The 24,478-nt window shown below is 46.2% G+C and overlaps 1 protein-coding gene across 1 annotated transcript; it reads right to left on the minus strand.

Moving 5' to 3' along the window:
• Positions 1-265: 265 nt before the first annotated feature.
• On the minus strand, positions 266-23,918 carry MTMR9 (myotubularin related protein 9). The gene is made up of 10 exons (XM_036380279.1): positions 23,370-23,918; positions 20,150-20,258; positions 19,717-19,842; positions 14,482-14,655; positions 11,564-11,781; positions 9,302-9,463; positions 7,446-7,587; positions 6,066-6,286; positions 4,449-4,600; positions 266-4,051 (listed from the first exon to the last, which is right to left on the minus strand). Exons 1-10 carry the CDS (start codon positions 23,552-23,554, stop codon positions 3,882-3,884), a joined length of 1,659 nt encoding a protein of 552 aa, XP_036236172.1. The 5' UTR covers positions 23,555-23,918; the 3' UTR covers positions 266-3,881.
• Positions 23,919-24,478: the final 560 nt, after the last annotated feature.

The raw sequence follows: 24,478 nt of genomic DNA on the forward strand, positions 1-24,478 counted from the left end.
CCTTGGCTAATCAAACTGTTTATCCATCCCATGCAGAGCTGCTGTCCAAGGCCCAAAGCCATTGGAGCAGAGCTCTGCAAGCCCCTCACAGCCTCAGGGTCCCACCCTTCTCCTCTCATCCCCCTTCTACCACCACAGGGCCTGTTCAGCTGTAAAGTAAAACATAATCTAGGTGAAAAGAACTAAAATTTCAAGCAAAAGCTTGATCCAAGTCACATCCCTCCTGCGAGAAGCAAAGGACACAGTAATAAAGAAGATTCAGAAGTGTAATTAAAGAACTTTTTTAGTCTTCAGGGATTTAATTTAAACAGACACATCTACTATGCTCTCAACATATCTACAGCAAAGTTTACAGCCACTTTGTATCTGTTTGGTTCTCCCCAAATGGCTGAACCTCGAGCCATCATCTTCTTTTTCCTCAGATTTGTTACTTTGTCGTTGTTGCAGTAAATTCCACGCTGCAGCAGCTGGGATTCTGTACACAGACAGCAAATACCTAACACCAGCACAAAACTCCCAGCCCTGGCATTTCAAATTGTACAGGAAAAAAAAATTAAAAAAAAAAATCAAGACTGATGCAGCAGCTATGTCCAAATAGCAGTTCCAGATGCTGGGCCAGCAGTGCACTCATCACTTGAACAGGCAGCAGTGAACAGACACAGCTCACACAGTCACACAGTGCAGCTGTGACAAAACACAGGCAGTGCTGGGAGAAACCTCACCCCCACACAACCACAGCACTGCCCAAGGCTTTAGCAAAGCACACATGAGACACCAAAAATGCTGTACAGTGCAATTTTAAATGAGATCCTATGCAACAGGGACAATAGTGCACGTCAAAACCAGCGCCACATTCAAGACTTAATCGATACAATCAAAATATTGAAGGTACATATTTCATATTTCCCTTATGAAAACTGTGCAAGTTAGTTCCTTTTCCCTTCTTTTTTTTTTTTTTTTTTTTTTGGTGAATGGCAGAGTGTCCTCCCCAAATTTTGTGGATTGACCCCCAAAATTTGGAGATGGGGCTTTCCGTGTCCAGCTTGTTACACAAAGTGTGTGTGCAAAAGAGCAGGAGTGCGGTGGCAGCGAGGGTGTAAGGCAGTGGCACAGGGAGGAGCCAGAGCTGGGCACTGCCCCCAGCTCAGGAATTCACAGGGAATCTGCAAAATGGAGCAGGAATCCCCCTCTGAGGGAGCAAACCCATCCCTGGTATTAAATATGTGATTTGATAGGGGAGGCAAGCAGCAAAGCAGAGAATGGGAGAGAGCTGCTGTGAATCTGGAGCTTGGGAGGCACTGGAATGGAAAAGTTCCAAGGGAATGTGGCAGCAGCACGGCAGGACAGCTCTGGGAAGTGTCCTGTCCCTGGAGAACCCACACCACCACACATCTTGGCCCCACTGCATCTCCTGCCAGCCCTCCCAGGCCTGTGCCACAGAGCTTGGGCAGGGACACGGTGCTGCAGGGCCCAGAAATGTGGAACAACCTGCAGGGGCTGCTCAGAAGGACACCAGCACTGCCCCAAGGATTCATTTCCAGGATCCACGCTCCCAAGGCACAGACACAGTGCTTGGGAGTGCATTCAACACAAGTGGAGGCTGAAATTGATGCCAGCTCAGAGGGAATGTGCTGCCTTTTGTTGGCTGTCACAGCTGGTTTCCCAATTTCCTCAGAAGCCTGCAGTTTGCAGGAGAGGCTGGAGCAGCCAGACAATTAGATCCAAAAAAAACCTCTCTGCTTCTCTATTATTTAGCTCAATCTATAATTACTGTGTTAGGGAATTGCATAACCTTTAGGAGTGTTTTATGTATAGTCTATTACAGGGAAAATAGTGCCTTCTGAATCCTTCCCATCTGGCTGGGGATAATGGATTTCAGATGGAGAAATTCTGAATGGGGTCGGGAAACACCACCCAGGCAGGTGCAGATCCCAAAGACATCATTTCAAGGGGTGTACAATCATTTTAAGGGACTATATGAGCAACATACCCAGAGGAATCACCAGGTTTGGAGGAGGGAACAGCCCAATTCTGCCTCCCCTGTGATGCAGAACAGATCCCCAGCCACCTGAGCAGCATTCCCTGTGTCAGACTGGATCCAGGGAACAAAGCTCCAAACCTAAAAAGAAATTGGCATTGCAAGCAGAGGGAATCACTCTTCTGCCTTAAGTGAGGAGTGTTTTAAAAGGGATCTTATTTTTTAAGCCAGAGGACTTCAGGGCTAAGTTGAGCTTAAGCAAGAAGGAAATAAGGAAATAAGGACTGAACAAAAGGCATTAAGGTAGCACTTGATCATTATCACATAATTTTATATAATTTCCTTGGTTATAGAATTTTCTTAGACTGTATTTAGTGGCTACATGATTTTTGCAGGTTCCTGCCCAGCTACTTCTACAACTAAAGATCCTGCATTTTCACACATATCTATGTGAAGTGGCTTTTAGATAAAGGCAGCTTCATTCCATAAACTTGGAAGCTCAGCAGTTTCCAGAGGCATCCCACCACTGACCTACTGCAGCTCTGTTCATTCCAGCAGAACCAGGCTAACAGGAAGCTCTTTTCTGGATAATCCCAGCCACATGTGCTGCTGTTATTTCAACTTTTCTCAGTCCTGTGGAGCTACCCAGGAAATCAAGCTGAAAAAATGCCTCAGGGAGTATTTCAGACCTACCCCTACCTGTCTTTTTAAAGGAGGAAAAAAAAAATCACAAGAGAGAATTCCGATTTTATAAAAAAGCAGATTGAAGCCGCAGAAATGGAAAGAGCAGCTACAAAATACAAAGTTAAATGGGAAAAAGCTTATCCCTAAAGTCTTTAAGCAGTTTTAGCAGCTACAAATCATCTAAACTCTTAGTATTTTTTTTGTAGTGTGATGGCCCCTTCATCTGCAGCAGATCTGTGAGGTCACCTGAACTTCCAGCTTCTGCTTTTGAGGTTTCACAAGATGGGCATAAGAGCACAAGAAGGAAAAGCACATCAGGTGCAACAGAAGTGTTTTGTTGAGTTGTAAATAAAGTGTTGCTCTTGCACCCTGGCAATGCTGTGAACCTGGCCAGGTGTCCAAACCCAGCCAGGGCAGTTGGAATTTCCAAGAAGGCAGCTTGGCTCTGGTTTAAAGGACAGCTCTGAGCCCTGTTCTGCAAGTGGACACCCCCACCAACTACTAAACCTTTTTGTTCTCCAGGTAGAATAAAAAAAAGTTTGTTCCTCCTTAGGAGATCATTGTCCACAAGGGACAATTCCACCTGAAGGTCATGGCTTAAACATTAGCAGCAGAATCCCTCCTTCAATTCTGTATTGCACTGAAATGTCTTGCTCTGGTTTGGTATTCAACTCCCTGCTCCCGAGCCAATGCTGAACACAAAAACCCAGGTGTGAGATGTGAAGGCTACTGAGAGTATTGTGTAGAGTGGCAGAACCTGTAATTTGATTTTAACCATTTCTAGATTTCCTAGGAAATTAAAGAACTAAGCTGCCTTACTTACTCTTGGAGAGAAAAGGTGCTTCCAGACAAAATGCCTTTACCTATCTATATAGAACTCTGTATTTCAATCCTGTGAGTGTTCAACAAAACCAGAAAAAGTCTAAAATAAAGTGGAGACATCCTGTCTCTTGGCCCATCCTGGTCATCCACACAGTTGGAGGTAAAGAGTTCCAGCTTCTGCTGACACTGTACCCAATTCTGAGACAGAACAGCTGCCAAGAGGGGACATTGTGCCCAGCTGTGTCTTCTGTAAACAAAACAAAAACCCCTCCCCAAAAAGCAGGGAGGTTCATGGAGTGAGGGGTTCAGCAGTGGGAGGGTCAGCTGTACCCAAGGGCTCAGCAGAACATGCACTTTCCATGGTTCTTGAAAGCCAAGGGGTGAGGCAAAGCCCAGCTCAGGGCTCCTCCTCCTCCTGCACCTCCCCATCCGTCTCCATCTCTGCCAGCTGCCGCCTCAGCACGTTCACCTTGGCCTGCAGCTCCTTGTTGTACTTGATAATGTTGATCCTTTCTTCCTCAGCTTCCTCCAGGAATCTGGAAGGTCTGTTCCAGCGTAGGAAGATACCTGGAAGCCCAGAGACACCCAGGTCACAAGGGATCCTTGAAACAAGGGGGAGTTCAGGAAGGTTGTTCACATTCCAGCAGCTCTCAAGTCACATTTTCTTCCCTTTCTCTCCCCCTCTAAATGGCTTCTCCCCCTCCTCTCCAAGCTCACCATCCTGTTACACAAGGTTAATAAAAGAAAAATGAAAAATGAAGGGGTTCATTCCTTTTTTTCCTCAGACCACTCCATTTTCAGTCTCCACCCTGCCATGACAGCCTCATGGCATGGGGAAAGTTTCTGCATCAGGGAACCCGCTGCACATGGATCCTCCAGAATGGTCAGCAATGAAGTCTGACCAAAACAAAAAAAAGTCACAAAAGAGATATTGCCTGTAACAGGGAAAGCAAACTTGGCTCACCTTCCCAGAGCTGCAGGCTCTGTGGGGCCACAGAGGGCCAGATGACAAGGCTGTTGGCCTCATAAATAGGGTTCTGGAACCTGCTCAGCTCTTCAGGCCTGTTCACCCAGGACCAGAGGGACATGGTCTTCTGAGGCAGCTTCAGTTTAGCCCTAAGAAACCCACAGGAACAAATCAGTTTTATACACTTGGATCTGTAAGGCTCTTGTTGGAGCCACATAGACAAGGACAGAAGTTTTTCCATGTGCTACTCCCCCAGATAATTCAAGTTAATCCCTTCATCATCATGGCACAGGGTGTAAACATAAAGCAATTTACTCAGCCTGGCTGATTACAAATAGTTCAGAATAAAAGATGGGGAAATAACACTTGTAAGATGGCTGCCTGCTGCCCAGGTGAAGAATCAGTCACCTCCCCACTGCGGTTTGAGTGCCAGGTTTGGAAAGGATTCAGGCTCCTGTGTTAAGGTGGAGCTGGAAGGCGGGGCAGGGCTGCATCAGGGAAGGATGGAAATGGAAATCTTGAGCACATAAAAGCAGTTTCACTGCTGGAACGGGCATGTCTGACAGGTCCCTCTGGTGGCAGGAAGGAACTGAGCACACAGAGCAAGCAGTGCTGTCTTCCTGGGCAATCCCACCTCCAGCAGTTACAGGGATCCCTGTGCTTCAGATTCCAGCAAATCTCATTTTGCCTGCACTGGCAAATTGCACTGCCAGCCAGGCAGGAGATTCAGCACTCCTGTGAATGCTTCAGACAGCACAAGCTTAACATCAGACTTAACCCCTGTCTGTGCCCCCAGGCTGATGTGCTCAGATGTGACAGGCAGGTTATTACACATAACATCCAATATTCCTCCAAATTTCAGCTCATTGGCTTCAAGTCTAACTTGGTTTTGCAGATGACTGGTTCAGCAGCCCTGCAGAAGGCAGCAGAGTTTCTTCTAAGCCCAGATTACTTTAAAGACAGAGAGGTTTACAGGAAGCTTAAAATTGCCTTCCTTCTCTGGAGGATCATTTCTGTTTTTCCCTTCCTGTCTAATCCAGCAGGAGACCCTCAGCCATGGCCTTAGTGAAGCCAGGAGTCCTGAGGGCAGAATTGCCAAGCTCCAAAAAGGAATCCAAACCTCCTTGGCAGCTGTGGCCAGCTCCAGTCCTTCATCCTGTTTCTACTCCCAGGGGTGTTTCTACTCCCAGGGGTGTTTCAGGACCACCAGGCTACAGAGTGACATTCCTCCCTCCCAGTTCACATTTTCTTCCTGGTGAGGGACAGCTGTGGCCTTTGCCTGCCTCAGCCTCCTCCTCCAGGCCTGCATGGACAAGTCTGCTTCCCACAGCTGTGACTCACACCAAACTGCAGCTGGTTATTCTCTCATGGAAGAGTTTCTGGGTGAGAAATTAAATAAACTGGTGATGGGTGGAGATTTTTGGCCAGGTTGGACAGGGTTTGGAGCAGCCTGGGATAGTGGAAGTTATGGCAAGTGGAAGCCCATGGCGAGGGGTTGGAACAAGACGATCTTTAAGGTTTCTTCCAACCCAAACCATTCCATGATTCTTGGACCTTCTTTTAGTCAAATTCAGCCCAAGATTTAAAGGATTCAAGTCAAGCATCCTTACCAACCTTTCACTTTCATTGTTGCCCAGGAAGGTCCCAAACTGGGAAGCGTAGGCGTGCTCGAAGAGCAGGATGAGGAAATGCTCGTTGAACTCGAAGGAGCAGGGGAACTGCCGGTGGATCTGCCACACACATTCCAGAAAGAGCAGGAACACAGGGGCCTCCCACTTCTGTTTGCTGTTGGAATAGGCTGACTGGGCACAGCGCTGCTGGAAAGGGTGGCCAGCCTGCAGGGAATCAGGGACAGCATCACACACCAAGCAATGGGATGGGAGGACATGTGGAAAAAACACTTGGGAGTGAGTTCTGTCCATGCAACTGCTCAGGACCAAGCTGTTAGAAAGCATTATCCCTCTGCTGCTGGGGCACCTCCAATCTGGGACTCAGTTTTGGGCTCCTCCTGACAAGAAAGACATTGAGGGGCTGGAGAGTGTCCAGAGAAGGGAACAGAGCTGGGGAAGGGGCTGGAGCACCAGGAGGGGCTGAGGGAGCTGGGAAAGGGGCTCAGCCTGCAGAAAAGGAGGCTCAGGGGGGCCCTCGTGGCTCTGCACAACTCCCTGACAGGAGGGGACAGCCAGGGGGGTCGGGCTCTGCTCCCAGGGAACAGCGATGGGATTAGAGGGAATTGCCCCAAGCTGTGCCAGGGAAAGTTTAGATGGATATTAGGGAAAATTTCTTCATGGAAAGGGTTGTTCAGCTGTGGCACAGCTGCCCAGGGCAATCCTGGAGTCCCCATCCCTGGAGGGACTAAAAAGCCATGTGGATGTGGCACTTGGGGACCTGGATGAGTGGTGGCCTTGGCAGTGCTGGGGGACAGTTGGACTTGACAGTCTTAAAGGTACTTTCCAGCCTAAATGGTTCTGTGATTCTATGACTGATTTCCCTGCCTTTCTCAGGCTGTGTTTGATCAGAGAATGTGAGCAGGAACAAGCTGAGGTGGGTGCACTGGAGGACCAGACTGCCAAGGTACAAAGAGCACAGGTCAGGTTTTGTGGTTTGGTCTGAACAATTTTCTCTAATGAGATGGAAGAGGTGCAGCCTGGTCCAGTGGAAGGTGTCCCTGCCCATGGCAGGAGGTTGGAATGAGAGGAGCTTTAAGGTCCCTTCCAACCCAAAACATTCTTGATAAGAGATGTTCACCCTGAGCACACAGAACAGGCAGTTCCCAAAATCAAAAACCTGCCATGAGAGGCAGAGGCCCCAGCAGTGCCAGAGGACAAATGACTCAGGTAATGATGCTGCTCTTTAGGACAAAGGACACTCACACTCAGCAGGGCTGCAACAAGGCCCAACCTGCTGGCTGCCTCCCAGGCTATTTCCCAACTCCAGTGTGTCTGGAAGTGGTTGCTGCTCTGTCCAGGCCACTGTTGTTCTGTTGTTCCTTACCTGCAGCCACTCCCTCACTACAAGAGCCTCGAAGCCACGGATGGTCCTGCACCTTGGATCCAGGATGATCTGAGCCAGGGAAGTGACCTGGAGTGTGGAATCAGTTCCTTCACTGCCATGGACTAACACTGAAGCACCTTCCCTGGGAAAGGAAAAGGTGGGAAGGGTTAAGAGTATGAATGAGCAGAACCTATCCCAGTGGGTTCCATTACATCCCATGGACACCAGTGCTGAGGATTTTCTGGCTCTTTACCACCACTGGATCCCACAGCCCCATCCCACCTGGATCTCACCTGGATCCCACATGGATCCTCATCCACAGTGACCTGAGCTCTGCATCACTAAAGGCTCCATGTCTTGCTGAGCAGTCTGGAACTCCAGATCCTTTCCCACACTGACAGAAGGTGCACAGTGAGAGCTCCCTTGTGGTTCTCACTCTTTGGGATTAGCATCCCTTTGAGTTACAGCTTGAAAGTGCAACTCATCCCATTCTACCCCTGCCATGGGCAGGGACAACTTCCACTATCCCAGGTTGCTCCAAGCCTTGAACACTTCCATGGGTCCAGGGGCAGCCACAGCTCCTCTGAGCACCCTCTGCCAGGGCCTCACCACTGCTACAATACAGACTTTCTCCCTAATATTTAATCTAAACCTTCCTTCCCTACCTCATCTTCATCTATCTCTACACTAATTTTCTAACACTATTTTCCCTTTTATCTTTCAGGCCTTTAAGATGTTGGAAGATCTGTCCCAGCCATTCCCCCCCCCAGAAACTACAACAGAACTCTCCTTGTCAGCCCAGCTCTGACCTCCAGGCTCTGAGTGAGACAGGTCAGGCACCTGGAACTGACTTACCATGGCTCCACATGGTAAACAGAAAAAGCAAAGCTGAGGTTAAAAATTATGAAATCAGCCACTGTCCCAACAAGCCAGAAGGGTTTCACCACTGATCTTTCCCATTACATGCTTGCAGGAAAGAATTTCAGATAAAACTATTGATCCAGAGCAATCCTTTCCTGGCACAGCCAGTAATGAAACCAGCACTGTCAGAGCTTTTAAAAAGCACAGAGCTCCCACTTGAATGCAGCAGTGCTGTTTCACCACTGAGCCTGCATTTCAGCTGCTTGTGTGCCTGCAGAACACACTCCCAAGCTCCTATGAAAAGCCAGGTTTCCCCTAAATTTTGGGATGGGCTTTTCCCACCCAGAGTCACAGATAAAACCAATTCAGATTCCTGAATCTGGCCTTACAAACCTGGCAGCTGACAGCAAGCATTGGCTCTACAGCCAGAGGTGTGAGCATGAGACAGCTGAGTCAGCAGCATTTGTGAAAGAAATATCAGGTTAAAAGAGGTCACAAGCACTTAGAAGGGATGAGCAGGATTGCCTGGATAGGGCTGTGGGGATAAAAATAAAGAGGGGAAAAGCACGGGACCAATTCCTGGGGAAAACAAGGAGATGACATTGTTTTAACCTCTGGAAATGAGGTGTGGTATTGGAAATTTGCAGCTGAAAAGAAAAAAAGATTTGCTAAAAAAAAGAAAAAGACATCTCTGTGTCCCCTTTTCCATGGACCCATTTTAACCCAAAACTTCAACAAAACTGTCTAACTTAGCTTGGCTGCAACAGACACAGGAATATACCTTAAAAACATGATCCAAACCCTTTTCTTAGCCCAGATTTCCTCCCTCCTCCTGATTTACTGGAGGAACATTCCTCCACCATGAGGAGACAGAATCCTCCATGGGTACAAGTGAGCCAAACCACGGTGGGCAGTTATTGATACTGCCAGAGGTATTTAGTGAGCAATCTGTAACCAGTGAATGAGCAACCCAAGATCTTCTGCAGGAGACGTACCTGTCAATGCACTGAGCAGCCAGACAAGCTGCAGTCAGCAGCTCCTTGATGTGAGTGAGCCAGTTGGAAGCTTCCAGTTTACTGAGCCAGCGGTCCATGTTGTGTGACTGGTCATTGCAAGCCTCCACCAGCTTGATGAAGCTCTCCTGCAGGATATGAAACCTTTGGGAAAAGGAGAACATTGTTGAAAGCACAAGCAGTAACACAGGAATGAGGACATGGATTATTTAGTGTTTGTATATTGTGTTTAGTCATTCCCCTCTCTCTCTGAGGCTGTAAATAATCAGCAACAAATGTAAGTTCACAAAAAATCTTTAGATGCAAAACCAAACACTTCAGGTATTTGCCAGGAAATTCCTTATTTAACTGCTCAAGAGCTGGCCTACGGCTCCAGCAACATTACTTCATGTCTGTGTAGAAGGATTCCCATAAATTCAGGCTTTAAGAGAAGTTGAACACTACCAGACTAAAAGTTTGTTTATTTAGCAACTTGTCTCCAAATGACTGAACAATATTAGATGTCCAGAGAAAAGCACTGGATCACAGACTCATGGAATGGTTTGGGTTGGAAGGGAGCTTAAAGCTCATCACATTCCAACTCCCCACCATGGGCAGGGACACCTTCCACTATCCCAGGTTGCTCCAAGCCCCATCCAACCTGGCCTTGGACACTTCCAGGGATCCAGGGGCAGCTACAACTTCTCTGGACAAATCCTCTGGATAAGAGGAGTGTGACAGTCACAGAACAAATCCTTCCCTGCAGAAGATTTCTGGCAAGGGCACCTGCTCCTTCCTGTGCGAAGGGGAACACAGGAAGGCTGGAGTGTGGCTGAAGAGGGCCAGGAAAAGAAACAGCACAGGGAGATGCCTGATGGCTGAAACCTGCTGCAGGTTGCTCAGAACAAGGAACCAAACCAAAAATCCCCTTATCATGCACATATCCTGGTTTTGCCAGAGCAGGAACATGGCCCTGTTGCCAGGAACCACAATACACAACTCTTCCTACAGGAGCAAATCCTTTGTGGACGTATCACTGCTCTGATGACCTCATGCAGCCAAGCTCAGGGGAAAGCCTGATTTCACCCACTGTTATCGTGATATTTTTTGAAAAATCCCTTCACCATGATTTCTTCTCCTGGCAAGATGAGAAGCCTCAGCTTCTCCCTGTTTTGTTGCTTTGGAATGTGATTTAGAGAATTGTTTACCTAGCATGTAAATTGTTTTTAATTAATGGCCAATCAGAGCCAGCTGTGTCAGACTCTCTGAGTCTATCATGGGTTATCATCATTCTTTTCTAGCCTCCTGATGTATCTTTTCTCTATTCTTTTCAGTATAATTTTAGTATAACATTTTTAATATAATATAAAACTTACAATATAACATAATATAACATAACATATCATGTCATATAATATCATGTCATGTCATATCATGACATGTCATATCAAATATAATCTCATGACATGTCATATATAGTGTCAAATATATGTCATGTAAAATACCATGTCATGTCATATAATACCATGTCATGTCAAATATCATGTCATGCCATGTCATATAATATAATGTCATGTCATGTAAGTATCATGTCATGTCATATAATATCATGTCATGCCAAATAATATCACGTCATATCAAATATCATGTCATGTCATATAATATCATGTCATATCAAATATCTCATGTATTATGTCATATATAATGTCAAATATGTCAAGTCATATCAAATATCATGTCATGCCATGTCAAATGTCATGTCATATCAAATATCATCTCATGTCATATGTCATATATCATGTCAAACATGTCAAGTCAGATCAAATATCATGTCATGCCATGTCAAATGTCATGTCATGCCATATAAAATATCATGTCATGTCAAATATCATGTAATGCCATGTCAAATATCATGTCATGCCATATAAAATATCATGTCATGTCAAATATCATGTCATGCCATGTCAAATATCATGTCATGTCATATAATATCATGTCATATAATACGTAATATCAAATATGTCATGTCATATCAAATATCATGTCATGTAATGTTATATAATATCATGTCATATCAAATATCCTGCCATGTCATATAATATCATGTCATATATCAAAAGTCATATATCAAAATTCATATATCAAAATTCATATATCAAAAGTCATATATCATATCATAAAATAATAAATCAGCCTTCTGAGAACTTGGGGTCAATTCTCATCTCACACCTCATCCTAAAACCCCTCAGCACCACAACAACCCACCTCTCGATGTATTTGTGGATCCTCCTCCACTGGGGGTAGTGCACTTCCTGCTCAAAGCCCCCTCCCTTGGCCCTGGCCTGCTGGGCCACGTTCAGAGGCCGGGTGTCGATGACGAAGCCGCGGCGGCCGGAGCGCAGCGTGGCGTTGATCAGCTTCTCGTCCTCCTTGCAGCGCCGCCCGTTGGTGCCTGTCAGGGGCTGGCTGCTCCTCAGCATCGCCTGGGGAGACACAAACCCATGTGTGAGGCGCTGTGGAGAGAGTTCTGACTGAAAGGCACCAATGAGCTCCAAGCCTTGCCCTGAATCCTTCAGTTGTTTCAAGTTCTGTCACAGACACATTTCATGAAAAATCCTTTCGTTAGGATTTTTTCTCCTGAGAAGCTGAGAGGCCATCAGGAACAAAATGTAAACAATGGTTATCTGCTGCTGTGGAATGCAACAGGTGCATCTTTGATTGGTCTCACCTGGTTATTTCTAATTAATGGCAAATCACAGTCCAGCTGGCTTGGACTCTCTGGTCAGTCACAAGATTTTATTATCATTCCTTTTCTTTTTCCTTTCCTTGCTAGCCTTCTGATGAAATCCTTTCTTCTAATCTTTTAGTATAGTTTTAATATATCATCCTCTTTTAATATAATATATATATATATCATAAAATAATAAATCAAGCCTTCTGAAACATGGGAGTCAACATTCTCGTCTCTTCCCTCATCCTGGGACCCCTGTGAATCCACCACAAAGTTCTATCGCTCTCAAGGATTTAAAACTGAATTAGAAATTCTTGAATACAGCACTCATTTGGCTGGACAAGTTTTAAATGCCAGGCATCATCTTAGAGGCTGTATTCCTTCAGTTATGCCTCAAGTACAATCTTTGTCAACTACTGAGCTGCATTCCTGCTGATGGCTCCTTCACAAACCCTGGCAGTGTTATAAATCCCTGGAAGTGTTCACAGCCAGGCTGGACGGGGCCCTGAGCAGCCTGACCTGGTGAGAGGCATCCCTGCCCATGGCAGGGGGTTTGAACTAGATGGCCCCTAAGGATCCTTCTGACCAAAACCATTCTGTGATTCTATGAAAGCAACTTTTCCAGGATTTTCATTTTCAAGGCCTGTTCCCAACTCTGTTCTTAAAGCACTCAAATTTCTCAAGTGTTAAAGGTGACATTCTTACCCCATGGATGGACTGATAAAGCTCAAGTCCACAGACTGCTGAGCTGAGATTTCTCTTTAGCAAATGCCTTTCAATTCAGAAGCACCACAGCAGCTCAAACCATGATGAAAATGTGAGGGCAGCCTGTCAGCAACCCCAGCAACAGCTGAGAACTCAGAGCCAGGAGGGCAAAGAGAGTGACAGCCTTACTGTCACAACAACTGAAACACTCTGAGCCAAATAACGGTGTACTCCTCACATGAAACATGCACAATGTTGAGAGATAACTGAGCAAAAATCTTCCTTCAATGGTTTTCAGCTGAGCTGAGAAAAAGCAAAAAGCACAGCTCATGTGGAGTAGGTGGCTGGCTGCTTTTAAAGCAAAGAAAATCCCAAGGTACTCCTGAGTCAGACTAGACAGCTTCGAATTGAAGGTTTACAAATCTTGGCCTCAGGAGGTGAGAAGACATTAGAGCATTTGAGGAGACTGTATCAAGTTTAAAAACTGCAAGTTGGACATCCCAGCGCCCTCAGAACTGGTTACATCAGCAAGAGACACAATTACCCAACACTTTCATAGAGTGCATTTCTTAATTACAACATGTCAGTCACTGCATTAGATTCTGGCTTGTTAAAGTCTGCCGAGTTACCCTGCCAGGCTCAGAGAACAGATTGTTCTGATCTCCTTGCACAGTCACACAGCAGAAGCAGCCTTGGCTCTGCTGTCACCACGGCTGTGATGAGGGCCCAGCACTCACAGACAGGACAATGTGGCTCCTGCCATCCTTTCCATGAAAACTCTTGGCAGACACAGCCAGCCAGGGTGCCAGCAGTGGCTTTACAAGGCTCATCTTGTTCTTACTGCTGTAAGCAAACTGCTGCCATGCACATTCCCAACCAAGCAGATTAATGGCTATTTCCAGCATGGAGATCACTCATTCCACCACCCAGAACCAGGATCCAGGGGCAGCCACAGCTTCTCTGGGCACCCCTGTGCCAAGGCCTCCTCACTCTCACAGGGAACAATTCCTTCCCAATATCCCATCTATCCCTGCCCTCTGGCAGTGGGAAGCCATTCCCTGTGTCCTGTCCCTCCACCCCTTGTCCCCAGTCCCTCTCCAGCTCTTCTGGAGTTCCTTTAGGCCCTGGAAGGGGCTCTGAGGTCTTCCTGGGGGCTTCTCCAGGTGAGCACCCCCAGCTCTCCCAGCCTGGCTCCAGAGCAGAGGGGCTCCAGCCCTTGGAGCATCTCTGTGGCCTCCTCTGGACTCTCTCCAGGAGCTCCATGTCCTTATGTTGGGGACCCCAGGCAGGACATCACAAGGGCAAATTGCCCTCCCTTGACCTGTTGGTCCCTCTTTCATTCTCATGGATTTGTCACATCTGTGTTCTGCTTGTCCCACAGAAAATATTTATGTTTGAATTATTAATTCCAGGGAAGCACCCACCTCCACACAGCCTTTCTGATTCCAGGTGGCCAAAGGAAACAATTTCCACAAAAATATTTTGGTCAAATATGTGCCCTCAGAAGATCTGGACTACAGAAACTAGGGCAGCACTGGTTTAACCTGAACCCTGAAGGCACCTGTGAGCCCAGATGCTGTGTTTTCATTGTCATACCAGCAAGAAACCAGGGAAACAAAACCCAACATTGCTGTAGCTTCCCCAAGGAAGCCAGAAAATAATCCAGCAGCTCTATTACTTCCAGAGCATGAAACCAACAGATTCCCACACTTCCTTCAGGCAGAAGCACCCGTTAAACCCAGCTCACCATCCCATTTTTCTTGTGGTAGTAGCTCAGCACTGGGAAGCGGCCGCCGTAGCGGAACAGGGCGACTTTGCGGAGCGCTTCATCGTCGATGGATTTGGGGACAATGACAACTGGAGGGTAGGAGGGACACACAGAGAAGTCCTTGTTCACACAGCTCAGACGCCATTCATTGGTCTGAAAAACACCAGAACACAGCTTTGGGTCAGAAAAGACATTATATGGGAGGGGTAACAGGGAAGAAAGATTTCCATGCACAGGATGAAGCACACAGACAGAGTCGTGTTTGTGATCTGTTCCATTTGCACCACAAATTGTCCTTTAAGTAACCATTTACAGGGCTGTTGACCCATTAATTTTTCCAGCACATCCCCTGGTGCTCCCTGCAATCATCTCCTTGCAGCAGCTCCCAGAAGCTCCTTGCCCAGAGTGCAGATGAAGCTTGGAAGCAATGGAAGAATGAGCAGATGCCTCTGGATCTTGAGTAACAGTTCCCCCTTTGATCTATCACATCCTCAAACAGCACAAAATAAGCCCACATGGGCAGATATGGGTGATTGTGGCTTTAAATTGTTTCACAGGCACAGAAGACAGCAAGGGGAGACCCCCACAGAGAAATCTATTCCCACAACAAGAGGGGAAATAAGTTCATTTAGATACAGGCAATATGGGCCCAACCCTCCATCTGCGCTGAAAGAAAAGCTCACAAGACAAAGGTGGCCAAGAAAGGCAAAGAACTTCCACCCACTCCAGATGCTGAAGGTTAAAAATTCAATTTAAACATCTCCAGCTTTTCTGTGGTTTCAGCTACAGTTTTTTCTCCTAAAGCACCTTCTGGAAGGGGCCCAGCAGCCAAGCACTGAGGGCACATCAGGAGTTCTGTGATGTAACTGCTCCAGCTCCCAGCAGCCAAACCCTGGGAAAGAAGTGCTGAGTGTGGCACCTCACAGGCACTTGGCATGAGAATTCCAGCTACCTGATACCCAGGGTCACCCAGAGGCCTTGGCTCCAGCTCAGGGGAAAAAAGGTCAATGAGGAGCTTCTGCAGCAGGGAGAGACCTCAGAGATCCATCAAACCTCTGCTCATCTGAGTTCAAGGAAAGTTTGAGGCAGACAAAAAGGCAGAGGGATAAGGCAGCAGGACAAAGTGGGAGAAGAGCAAAACAGCTAAATTAGGCTGTGACAAAATACACAGAATCCACATCAATTCAGGTCTGCTGACTTAACGTGAATTAACTGGACATCTCTGATCAGAATTCCTTTCTTCCAGATCCTTACTATCCCTTGCCACACAGCTCCTGATTGCTACCTGCTTATAAAAATGCACCTGACTGGCTCACTGGTCCAGTGGAAAACTGGGATCAATTCAGGAATATCTTCTGGCAATGAAGCCTTTCCATCAGATGATCTGTCTCACTATTTCAGCAGAAGCAGCTCCAAGGCATGGGATGTGTGGCTTAGGAGACAGGAAAATTGTCCTTTTTGGTGGCAGCCTAAAAAATATGCTGAAAAAAAAAAATATCAGCATCAAGAGGAGTAATTGCTGCCTGTTTGCAGCAGCCCAGCTGGACAGTTTTGCATCATCCATGCTATAACCTTATTTCATTATTCATTAGCCTCAAAACAGCTCCTCTGAACAGCTCCATTTTATAAAAAGCAGAGCTTCTCCCAGATGCAAAGTCAAATTGCCTTTGGCCATCGTGTTATGAGCAGAGATAAAACTTCTGGGACACAAAAGGATGTGGCTAGTCACAGCTCCAGCTTTTAATGCACCAGCAATGGGATTTTTAACAGGGTTTTTAGGGTATCTGTTGGGTGTGCAGTTTGATTATAATGGAAAAGATATGGATGGATCTGGAATATCAAATTGATATTCCAGACATAGGATGTGGAAAAGGCAAAGGCAAAATCAGAACTCTGGGGAACTTGTGGGAGACTGGCTGTCCCTGGCATCACCAGTATGGAAAGGAATGGAGGAGCAGCACCTGGTTTATTCCCCACTCTGGTAATTTAACCCTGCTCTCCTCCCCATTTACAGCAGGCACAGAGATCCTGTTATGTCATCCCAGTGTAATTTCCACGATGAGGAGGAGGAGCCTGGCAGCACTTGGCACCATTTGTCTTCCCTCCAACAGCTCCTGCTGCAGAGATCCCATTAACCTCTGCACTGCCAGCTCCAGACTGCCCAAATCAACTCCTTCAGCTTTGGCCTGGCTGGAATTTGGAAGGAAAAAGGGTTATCAGTAACTGGAAGAGAGAGGCAGCAGCAGAGGACACAGAAGGACTGCAGAGAAAGGGATGAAGGGAGACCTCACTTCCAACCAGGTAATTGTGCTGTGTGAAACTCAGGGAGTGCAAAGTGAACCCTTAATTTTCCCAGAAATTAACATCTGAGCTTTTAGGAATCAAGAAAAGTTAAGGATAAAAGCAACAAAGGGATGAGGGCTGAACAGAAAGGAGGGAGAATTCCAGAGAAAAAAAAAAGAAAACAGCAATTTTTAAACCCAGTGCAGGATCAACTCTTGGATTTCTACTTTTCTTGTCCTAATACTTGTTTATAGAGACATTGATTCCCAAAAGTCACATTGATTCCCAGAAGTCCAAGCTACCATTCCTCCTAAAACTGGAAATTGCCAGGAGAGGTCGTTTTCCACAAAATATTGGGAAACAACTCAAGCTCTACCAAAAGGCCTTAAAAAAAAAAGTCAAGAACCCAGCATGATCTTGGGAGATGCTGCAAAGCAGCAAAGCCAGAGGCCATTCCCAAGGAACAAGCTCTGCTGGGATCAGATTGTGCATGGACAAGGAGCAGAACAGATGTAAGGATTGATGCTTGTCTGAAAAGAGAAAAATATGGTTCACAATTACCATTTGACCTGAGCCCAAACTCAGAAAATTCTGATTTCTAAAAGGAGCTCTGACACGAAGATGAAGCACAACTGAGTTGTTCAGAACTGTGAGATCTTTCCTGCTAAAAAGGGAAAGAAAATAGAGAAAAATAGGGAAAGAGAAAAAGAAAAGAAAAGAAAAGAAAAGAAAAGAAAAGAAAAGAAAAGAAAAGAAAAGAAAAGAAAAGAAAAGAAAAGAAAAGAAAAGAAAAGAAAAGAAAAGAAAAGAAAAGAAAAGAAAAGAAAGAGAAAAATTGGGGAAAGAAAAAAAAAGAGAAAAAGAGGGGAAAGTAAAAAAAGTAAAGAAAAGAGAAAAAGGGGAAAGAAAATAGAAAAAAAGGGGGAAAAGAAAAAAGAGAGTAGGGGTAATGAAAAAGAACAAAGGAGGAAAAGAAAAGAGAAAAAATAAAAGGAGAAAAACGGGGTAAAGAAAAGGAGAATGAAGTAAGTTATTTTCTTGGCAACAAAATATCTTTATGTTAGTTATACTGGCAGTGTACAAACTTCTCAGGCCTCTTCATTTCAGGAAACTAAATTTGGAAGAAAAATTTTTGTATTTCCAGAGTTATTTTGCAGCATCCTGCAGTTCTGGAATTTGGCAGAAGAGAAACCTTTTGGCTCTCCTCTGACTGCTCAGAAAGAATATGACCCCCTGCACATACTCTGAATTCCACTCACCCCTCACTGTGCAGTGAAAAACACAAATTACAAACTATATTATCTAAATATTTAATATTTACCTAACTTTTAAAAAAAGTATTAACTTTTACACTGCACTGTGCTATTAGAGAGTGCTGGAAACAATTCTCTTGTAGCAGATAAATGTGGAATTAATAAATTACTAGAGCTGTAGGGTGGGTGAAATAGTTTTTGACTTGTTATCCTACTGGGGAAGGTACAGATCCAGATGGATGATTGAGCAGAGGCAGGAGGAACCTTTGGAATTCTACTCATTTGACTTCTGGGAGAAAGATTTAAATCAGCCACGTCCTTGTTCCAGCCTGTCACATAAAGCAGTGTCTTTCCAGAACAAGAATTATTTGGTCAGTGAGACATTTATCTGTTTTTCAGGAGATATAAATCATTGGAAGGTGGCTTTTGACACCATTCTGTTCAAAATGTGAAGTTTTGGGTTAAAAGCCAAGAATTAATTAATCAACAGCTGTCAGACATGGAGATTTTAAAGGAACGAATGATTGCCCTGGAAATGTGGTGCTAAAAAGTAATGAGGTTTTCAAATGTAATTCTTACACAGAGAATATGTTCAGAAAGGCAAGAGTTTGACAAATGAAGATTTAAATCCCTGAAAAAACAAGGGAAAAAAAGCACATCAATGAACCATGTGCTGGATATGGTAACAGTTGGTCTGTCTTTGGATGGCAGAGGAAGATAAGACACATGAGGGTGCTTTAATTATGAGACAAAAATAGCAAGGCCTCTGAACCCCTGTAATGTTCTTCAATTTTCTGGTGATTTCATCAACTGAATTTGGTCAAGCTGATCACATTATTCAGTTGTTACTCATAGCCAGGAAAGGATACAGGCTGCAGACAAGCTGGGCTGCAGAGAGGAAAAAAAATAAAATAAAATAAAATCAATGTTCTTGGATGCTGCACTAATGGATGTGGGCTCAGAAACCTGAGCTGTTGGAGCAAGAGCACAGACTGGATGTGAAACAAAGACCTGGAACACAGAGATGCAAACCCAAGGAATTATTAAAACAGGTTTCTGCACCCAAGATAGTTCCCACTCTAGCAAATTCAGCATCCTAAAAGGAAATTTGAGTAAGAGAAACAACAGGCAATGCCACAAGAACAATTCCTACCCAAAATAAAATCAGTGTGCTCAGCAGCACCTGGAAAAAGGGAACTGGAAAGTTTCCTGCTTTTTGAACCTCAAGAATATTTCCCCAGCATCAATTAAAGGAAAAAATGTTTCAAACTGGGCATCTTCATTGTCATTCTCCTAAAGAGCAATTTTTTTAAACCAGTGTGACTTCAATTAAGGGTTTGACAAAGATTCATCTCACTCTACTCCAAATCAAAGTTAAGAACAACAAAGCCAGGACAAAGGATTTCAATTTGTTCTTCCAATTAGAGAACCATCCCCAAAGGCCAAAAACATTTCCTACCTTTGTGATTTCCTGGAAAGGGCCTCAAACCTTCACTTGTACAAGAAGAAGGAACAAACAAATGTCTAATGTCACAGAGGGAATATTTCAACAACACTCACTTCTCACCCAGGCACCAAATGGATTTTTAACCATCTGGGATTTCCAGTCCAGCCACTACTGGGTGAAACAGTTCACAGAACATCCAAGTGCCTGGGAAATCCCTCAAATCCCACTCACCATTGAGCTGAGGTGCTCAAACTCCTGTTCCAGCAGAAAGGAGGACCATCCATCCTCCAGGACCTCGAACATGGGCCGGTAGAAGAAGGGATACATGAGGGTGACTGAATCCAGGGTGGAAAGTGCCTGTGTGGACAAGAGAAATCATGGAATCACAGGTGGGGGCTGGAAGGAACCTTAAAGCTCATCATTCCACTCCTGTCATGGGCAGGGCCACCTTCCTCTACCCTAGGCTGCTCCAAGCCCTGTCCAGCCTGGCTTTGAACACTTCCAGGGATGGGGAGTCCAAAACCTCTGGGAAATACCCACAACCCCATGTGAAATATTCCAGATTCTACTTTGCCTTTCAAAACATGAAAACATAACTGGAAAAAAAATAAGGCTGAGGGTAGCTCAAGACCTGCAGGTTCTCTGGCTGATGGTAACTGCTCACCTCAATGGAGCTGGCAATGTTCAGACACTCCTCCATCCCTGGGATGTCCAGCTGGATAATCCTCAGGTCTTTGCATTTTATGACAATGGTGCCCAAGGAGCCCACGAACCTACAGCAAGACAGGAAAAAAGAGTCCCATAAAACACAGGATCCTCTAAGGCAGGAGAAGTGGCACAGCTCTTCCCATGAGGCAAATCTCCATGAGTGGCAATTTGTCTGCAGGAGAACCTTTCAAAAAAATAAAGAAACAAACACAACCCATTTTTTGCTATTTGCAAGGTTGGTTTTATTTGCACTTATTCCATCCTTTTGCTGTGGCAGGGAGTGGAGGTGTTACACGACAAATATTACACTGCTGGGAGGGTGGGGAGGCCCTGGCACAGGGTGCCCAGAGAAGCTGGGGCTGCCCCTGGACCCCTGCAAGTGCCCAAGGCCAGGTTGAAGATTGAGCATGGGAAGAAATTCCCTGAGTTTTCCACCCCTCTGCTCCTTTCCTCTCTCAGAAACACACAGGGAAATCAGGAGCAAATTTAATCAGCAACAAACTTCAGCAGCACCCAGCAACTCCCCCATCATCCCAGGCTCTGTGCTTTTTTTAATCACTGCTGCCTGATTTCTCTAGTCTTGCTGGCAGAAAGGAACTTTGTTCTACCAGATTTCCTTAAAAGCCTTTACAAACAGGGAAAGGATTTTGTAATTAATATAAAAATGAAGTATTATCATCAAAAAGGACCAAGGTGAGGGAGCAGAAGACAATGACCAGGTGAGATGGGGCAGACACTCAGTGAGGGGCAATGGTGCAGGTAAAGCAGAAATGAGGGGGAAAGAGAAATTTCTGAACTGTCTGTAGCTAAAAGGGGAAGGGCACGAAAAAATATGGAGCTCTGCAGCTACAGCTGAGCTGTAGCACAAAAAGCACATTGCTAAAGGGTTATTGATTCCCATAATCAGCTGGGAAAGTGAGGGATGATGCTGCTGAGCAGCAGGAGAAGATTTGGGGCTGAGCAAGTCTAGAGCCCAATTCTGCCACCAGTTTTGGAGGGTGACACAAGGCAAAGCCCTCCAGCAGTGCTCTGACATCCCTCTCTGTGCACAGTGCAGCATTTATAAAGTGCTTCAAGGGTGGATGAATCCACTGAGCAATGAACACAGAGCAAAAAGGGTTAAACACAAAAATTCTGACTCTCTACAAGACCAAAAAAACTATCCTTGAGATGCAACATCAAACATGAATGTCCAAACAGAACACAGGAAGCCTGCCCTGGGCCTTGAGAGGATCACTGAGGCTGGAAAAGGATCACTGAGTCTACGGGGATTTTTGGAAGGAATTTTGAATGAGTTAGAGATGGGACCTCTGGTTTGTTTTTGATGGTGTGATTTATTGTTCTTATCTTCTACAAAGGGTGAGCTCAGCTCACATCTTTACTGCATGGTTCAGAACAAGAACCTTAGTTACAAGACCTTTTAAGGATTTATTGACCAATAAAACACTGCCAACAAGGATATTTACGGTTTTGACCCAATCCTTAAATATTTCATCTTATGGACTCATGCTACAGTGGAAGCTTTCTTAGCCAATCATGTTCTGACACACAAACCTACAGTGCTGCATTTTAAACTCCTTGTTTACCTCAGTAACTACTTTTATTTTCCTATATTTTAAACCCTAAAACCTCAAACTTTCTTCTCCTTAGCTTAACTTGTCTCTGCTTTAAACTGTAAATCCACATTCTTGCTTCCAGCACCTCAGTTTGGGAGCCTTTCCCAAGGTCTCAGATCAAATCCTGGGTTTAATTCTAAGCTTTGGCTTAGAGGCCCAAAGTTCTGAGAACTCCCAGCATTTTGGATTCCAGCAGAGTCCAACCTTGTCACCAGCCCAGAGCACTGAGAGCCACATCCAGCCCTTCCTGGGACACCTTCAGGGATGGAGACTCCAAACCTCCCTGGGTATTTCAAGGGTTTAAATCTTCCTTTCTGTGGAGAAATTCCTTGTGATGCCCAACCTGAACCTCCCCTGGCACAGCTTAAGGCAAAGTCTGTGCCCAGAGCATCCTCCCTGCTCTCCACACCAGGATTTGGGACAGCTGAGGGAGGTGTCAGCCAGCCCTTCCCAACCACGAGGGGTGGGAGAAGGGATATCCCCAGCCAGAGGCTGTGTACAAATCACAAATGGGGTGGGACTGATGTGGAACGTGCCTTGAGCTGTTTTATTTTCCAGCATCAGTCTCATTCCATGATTATGACAATGGGAAGATGATGCCAGCAGCTCACATCCCAGGCAGCATTTTATGCTGAAGAAGAACTTAATGTTACAATTAATTTATAAGTTTTTTGACCAATCACACAAAGCAAAAGCACACTGACAGTAGTTCTATCCATTGTTTTACCTTTGGTTAAAAAATGCTTGCTTATTTCAAACACAACACCTGCTTGTAAGCCTTAAAACACAATGCACAGAGCTCCATTATTAAGCTTCAAACTTCCTAATATCTTGCTAGATAAACTTTCCTGCAGCTTAGGGAGTTATTCTAGCCAAGCATTAATACAGAGACCATTGTTCTATTTGTTTTAGTTTTCTACATTTTAAATAATTTTTCTGCTGACCAATCTCATAGCTACTGGTCAGCTCTGATCACAGTTCTGGCGTCTCTGAGCTGCCTTTTGCAGCTTTCCCAAAACTCTCTGATTTTATGGATTCCCACACTTGGAGCTGTTTTATTTTCCAGCATCAGTCTCATTCCATGGTTATGACAATGGGAAGATGATGCCAGCAGCTCACATCCCAGGCAGCAGACCAAGAACTTAATGTTACAACTCACTTTATAAGTTTTTTACAATCACACAAAGCAAAAACATTTTGACAGTAGTTCTATCCAACCACTATTAGTACAGGTATCTTTGTTAAAACAATGAATTATTTTGCTTATTTTGAATACAATACCTGCTTGTAAGCCTTAAACACAATGCACAGAGCTCCATCATTAAGCTTAGAACTTCCTAGATAAACTTTTCTGTAGGTTAAGGAGTTACTCTAGACAATTGTTAATACACAGACGATTGTTCTATTTGTTTTAGTTTTCTACATTTTAAATAATTTTTCTGCTGGCCAATCTCATGGCGACTGCTTAGCTCTGATCACAGTTCTGGTGTCTCTGAGCTGCCTTTTGCAGCTTTCCCAAACCCCTCTGATTTCATGGATTCCCCCAAGGCATTCCCTGACCTTTTCTCGATGGAGTCGATGTTGGAGTGCAGCAGCCACAGCTCCTCGGCGTTGTCGCGCCGCCGCGACGAGAAGATGAGGTGGTGGCCGGTCAGGCACAGCGTGCCCTCCACGGCCGGGTGGAACGGGCGGTGCAGCACCACGTTATCCGCTCGGGGCGTCTTGATCAGCTCGGCGAACTCCATGCTGGGCGGGGACGGCGGGGGAAACTCAACTCACCAGGAAGATTTACCGGGAAAATTCACCGGGGAAACGGGGGGGGGGAGGAGGGGGGGGAGCCTCGGCAACACCGGCAGGAGGCCGGGAAAGCCGGGGAGGGCGTGCGCGGTGCCACCCGGGCAGGCGGGGGCATCACCCGCGGTGGCGGCGGCGGCTCCCCGGGCACCGGGAGGGAACCGCACGAGGCCCGCCGTTCTCCCGCAGGGCCGGACCGGGGCTGTCGGGAGGGCGGTATGGAGGGGAGCGGCGCGGGCAGAGGCTCGGTGCCGGCTCGGGGAGGGGGAGGGCCAGGGAGCCGCGGGAGGCGCGGGCCCCCCGAGATCCCCGGGAGCCGCCGGCGGAGCGGGATAGGCCGGAAGCGCCGGCCGGGAACCTCCCGCGTCACGTGACGCGCACCGGGACCAATCCGCGCTCGGGATCCTCACGGAGACGGCGTGCGCGGAAAGGGTCCGGGCGCGCGGCGCGGCCCCGGCACAAGGGTTCCGCGGGAATTACGGGGATGGGCGGGGAGAGGGCGGGGCCGGGGGAGGGGCCAATGGGAGGGGGCGGGAATGGGAAAGGGAACGGGAACGGGCAGGGATTGGGAATGGAGCGGAAATGGGAATGGAGCAGGAATGGGAACGGAGCAGGAATGGGAACGGGCGCAGGCAGGGATTGGGAATGGAGCAGGAATGGGAATGGGCGCAGGCAGGGATTGGGAATGGAGCAGGAACGGGAACGAGAACAGGCGGGCATTGGGAATGGAGTGGGAATGGGAACGGAAGCAGGCAGGGATTGGGAATGTAGTCGGAATGGAGTGGGAATAGGAGCGGCTGGGATTGGGAATGGAGTCGGAATGGGAACAGGCAGGGATTGGGAATAGAGTGGGAATGGGAACGGGAGCAGGCAGG

The sequence above is a fragment of the Molothrus ater genome, chromosome 3 (assembly GCF_012460135.2).
Source record: "Molothrus ater isolate BHLD 08-10-18 breed brown headed cowbird chromosome 3, BPBGC_Mater_1.1, whole genome shotgun sequence".
Lineage (NCBI taxonomy): Eukaryota > Metazoa > Chordata > Aves > Passeriformes > Icteridae > Molothrus > Molothrus ater.

What these genes read in the sequence shown, in the direction of transcription:
- MTMR9 (XM_036380279.1), bottom strand. Translation starts at nt 23,554, where the DNA reads ATGGAGTTCGCCGAGCTGATCAAGACGCCCCGAGCGGATAACGTGGTG. An exon ending in ATCGACTCCATCGAGAAAAG is followed by an intron (nt 20,259 to 23,369) that starts GTCAGGGAATGC and finishes GTCTTGCTGTAG; the next exon opens with GTTCGTGGGCTCCTTGGGCA. An exon ending in ACCACAAGAAAAATGGGATG is followed by an intron (nt 11,782 to 14,481) that starts GTGAGCTGGGTT and finishes GTGTCTCCCCAG; the next exon opens with GCGATGCTGAGGAGCAGCCA.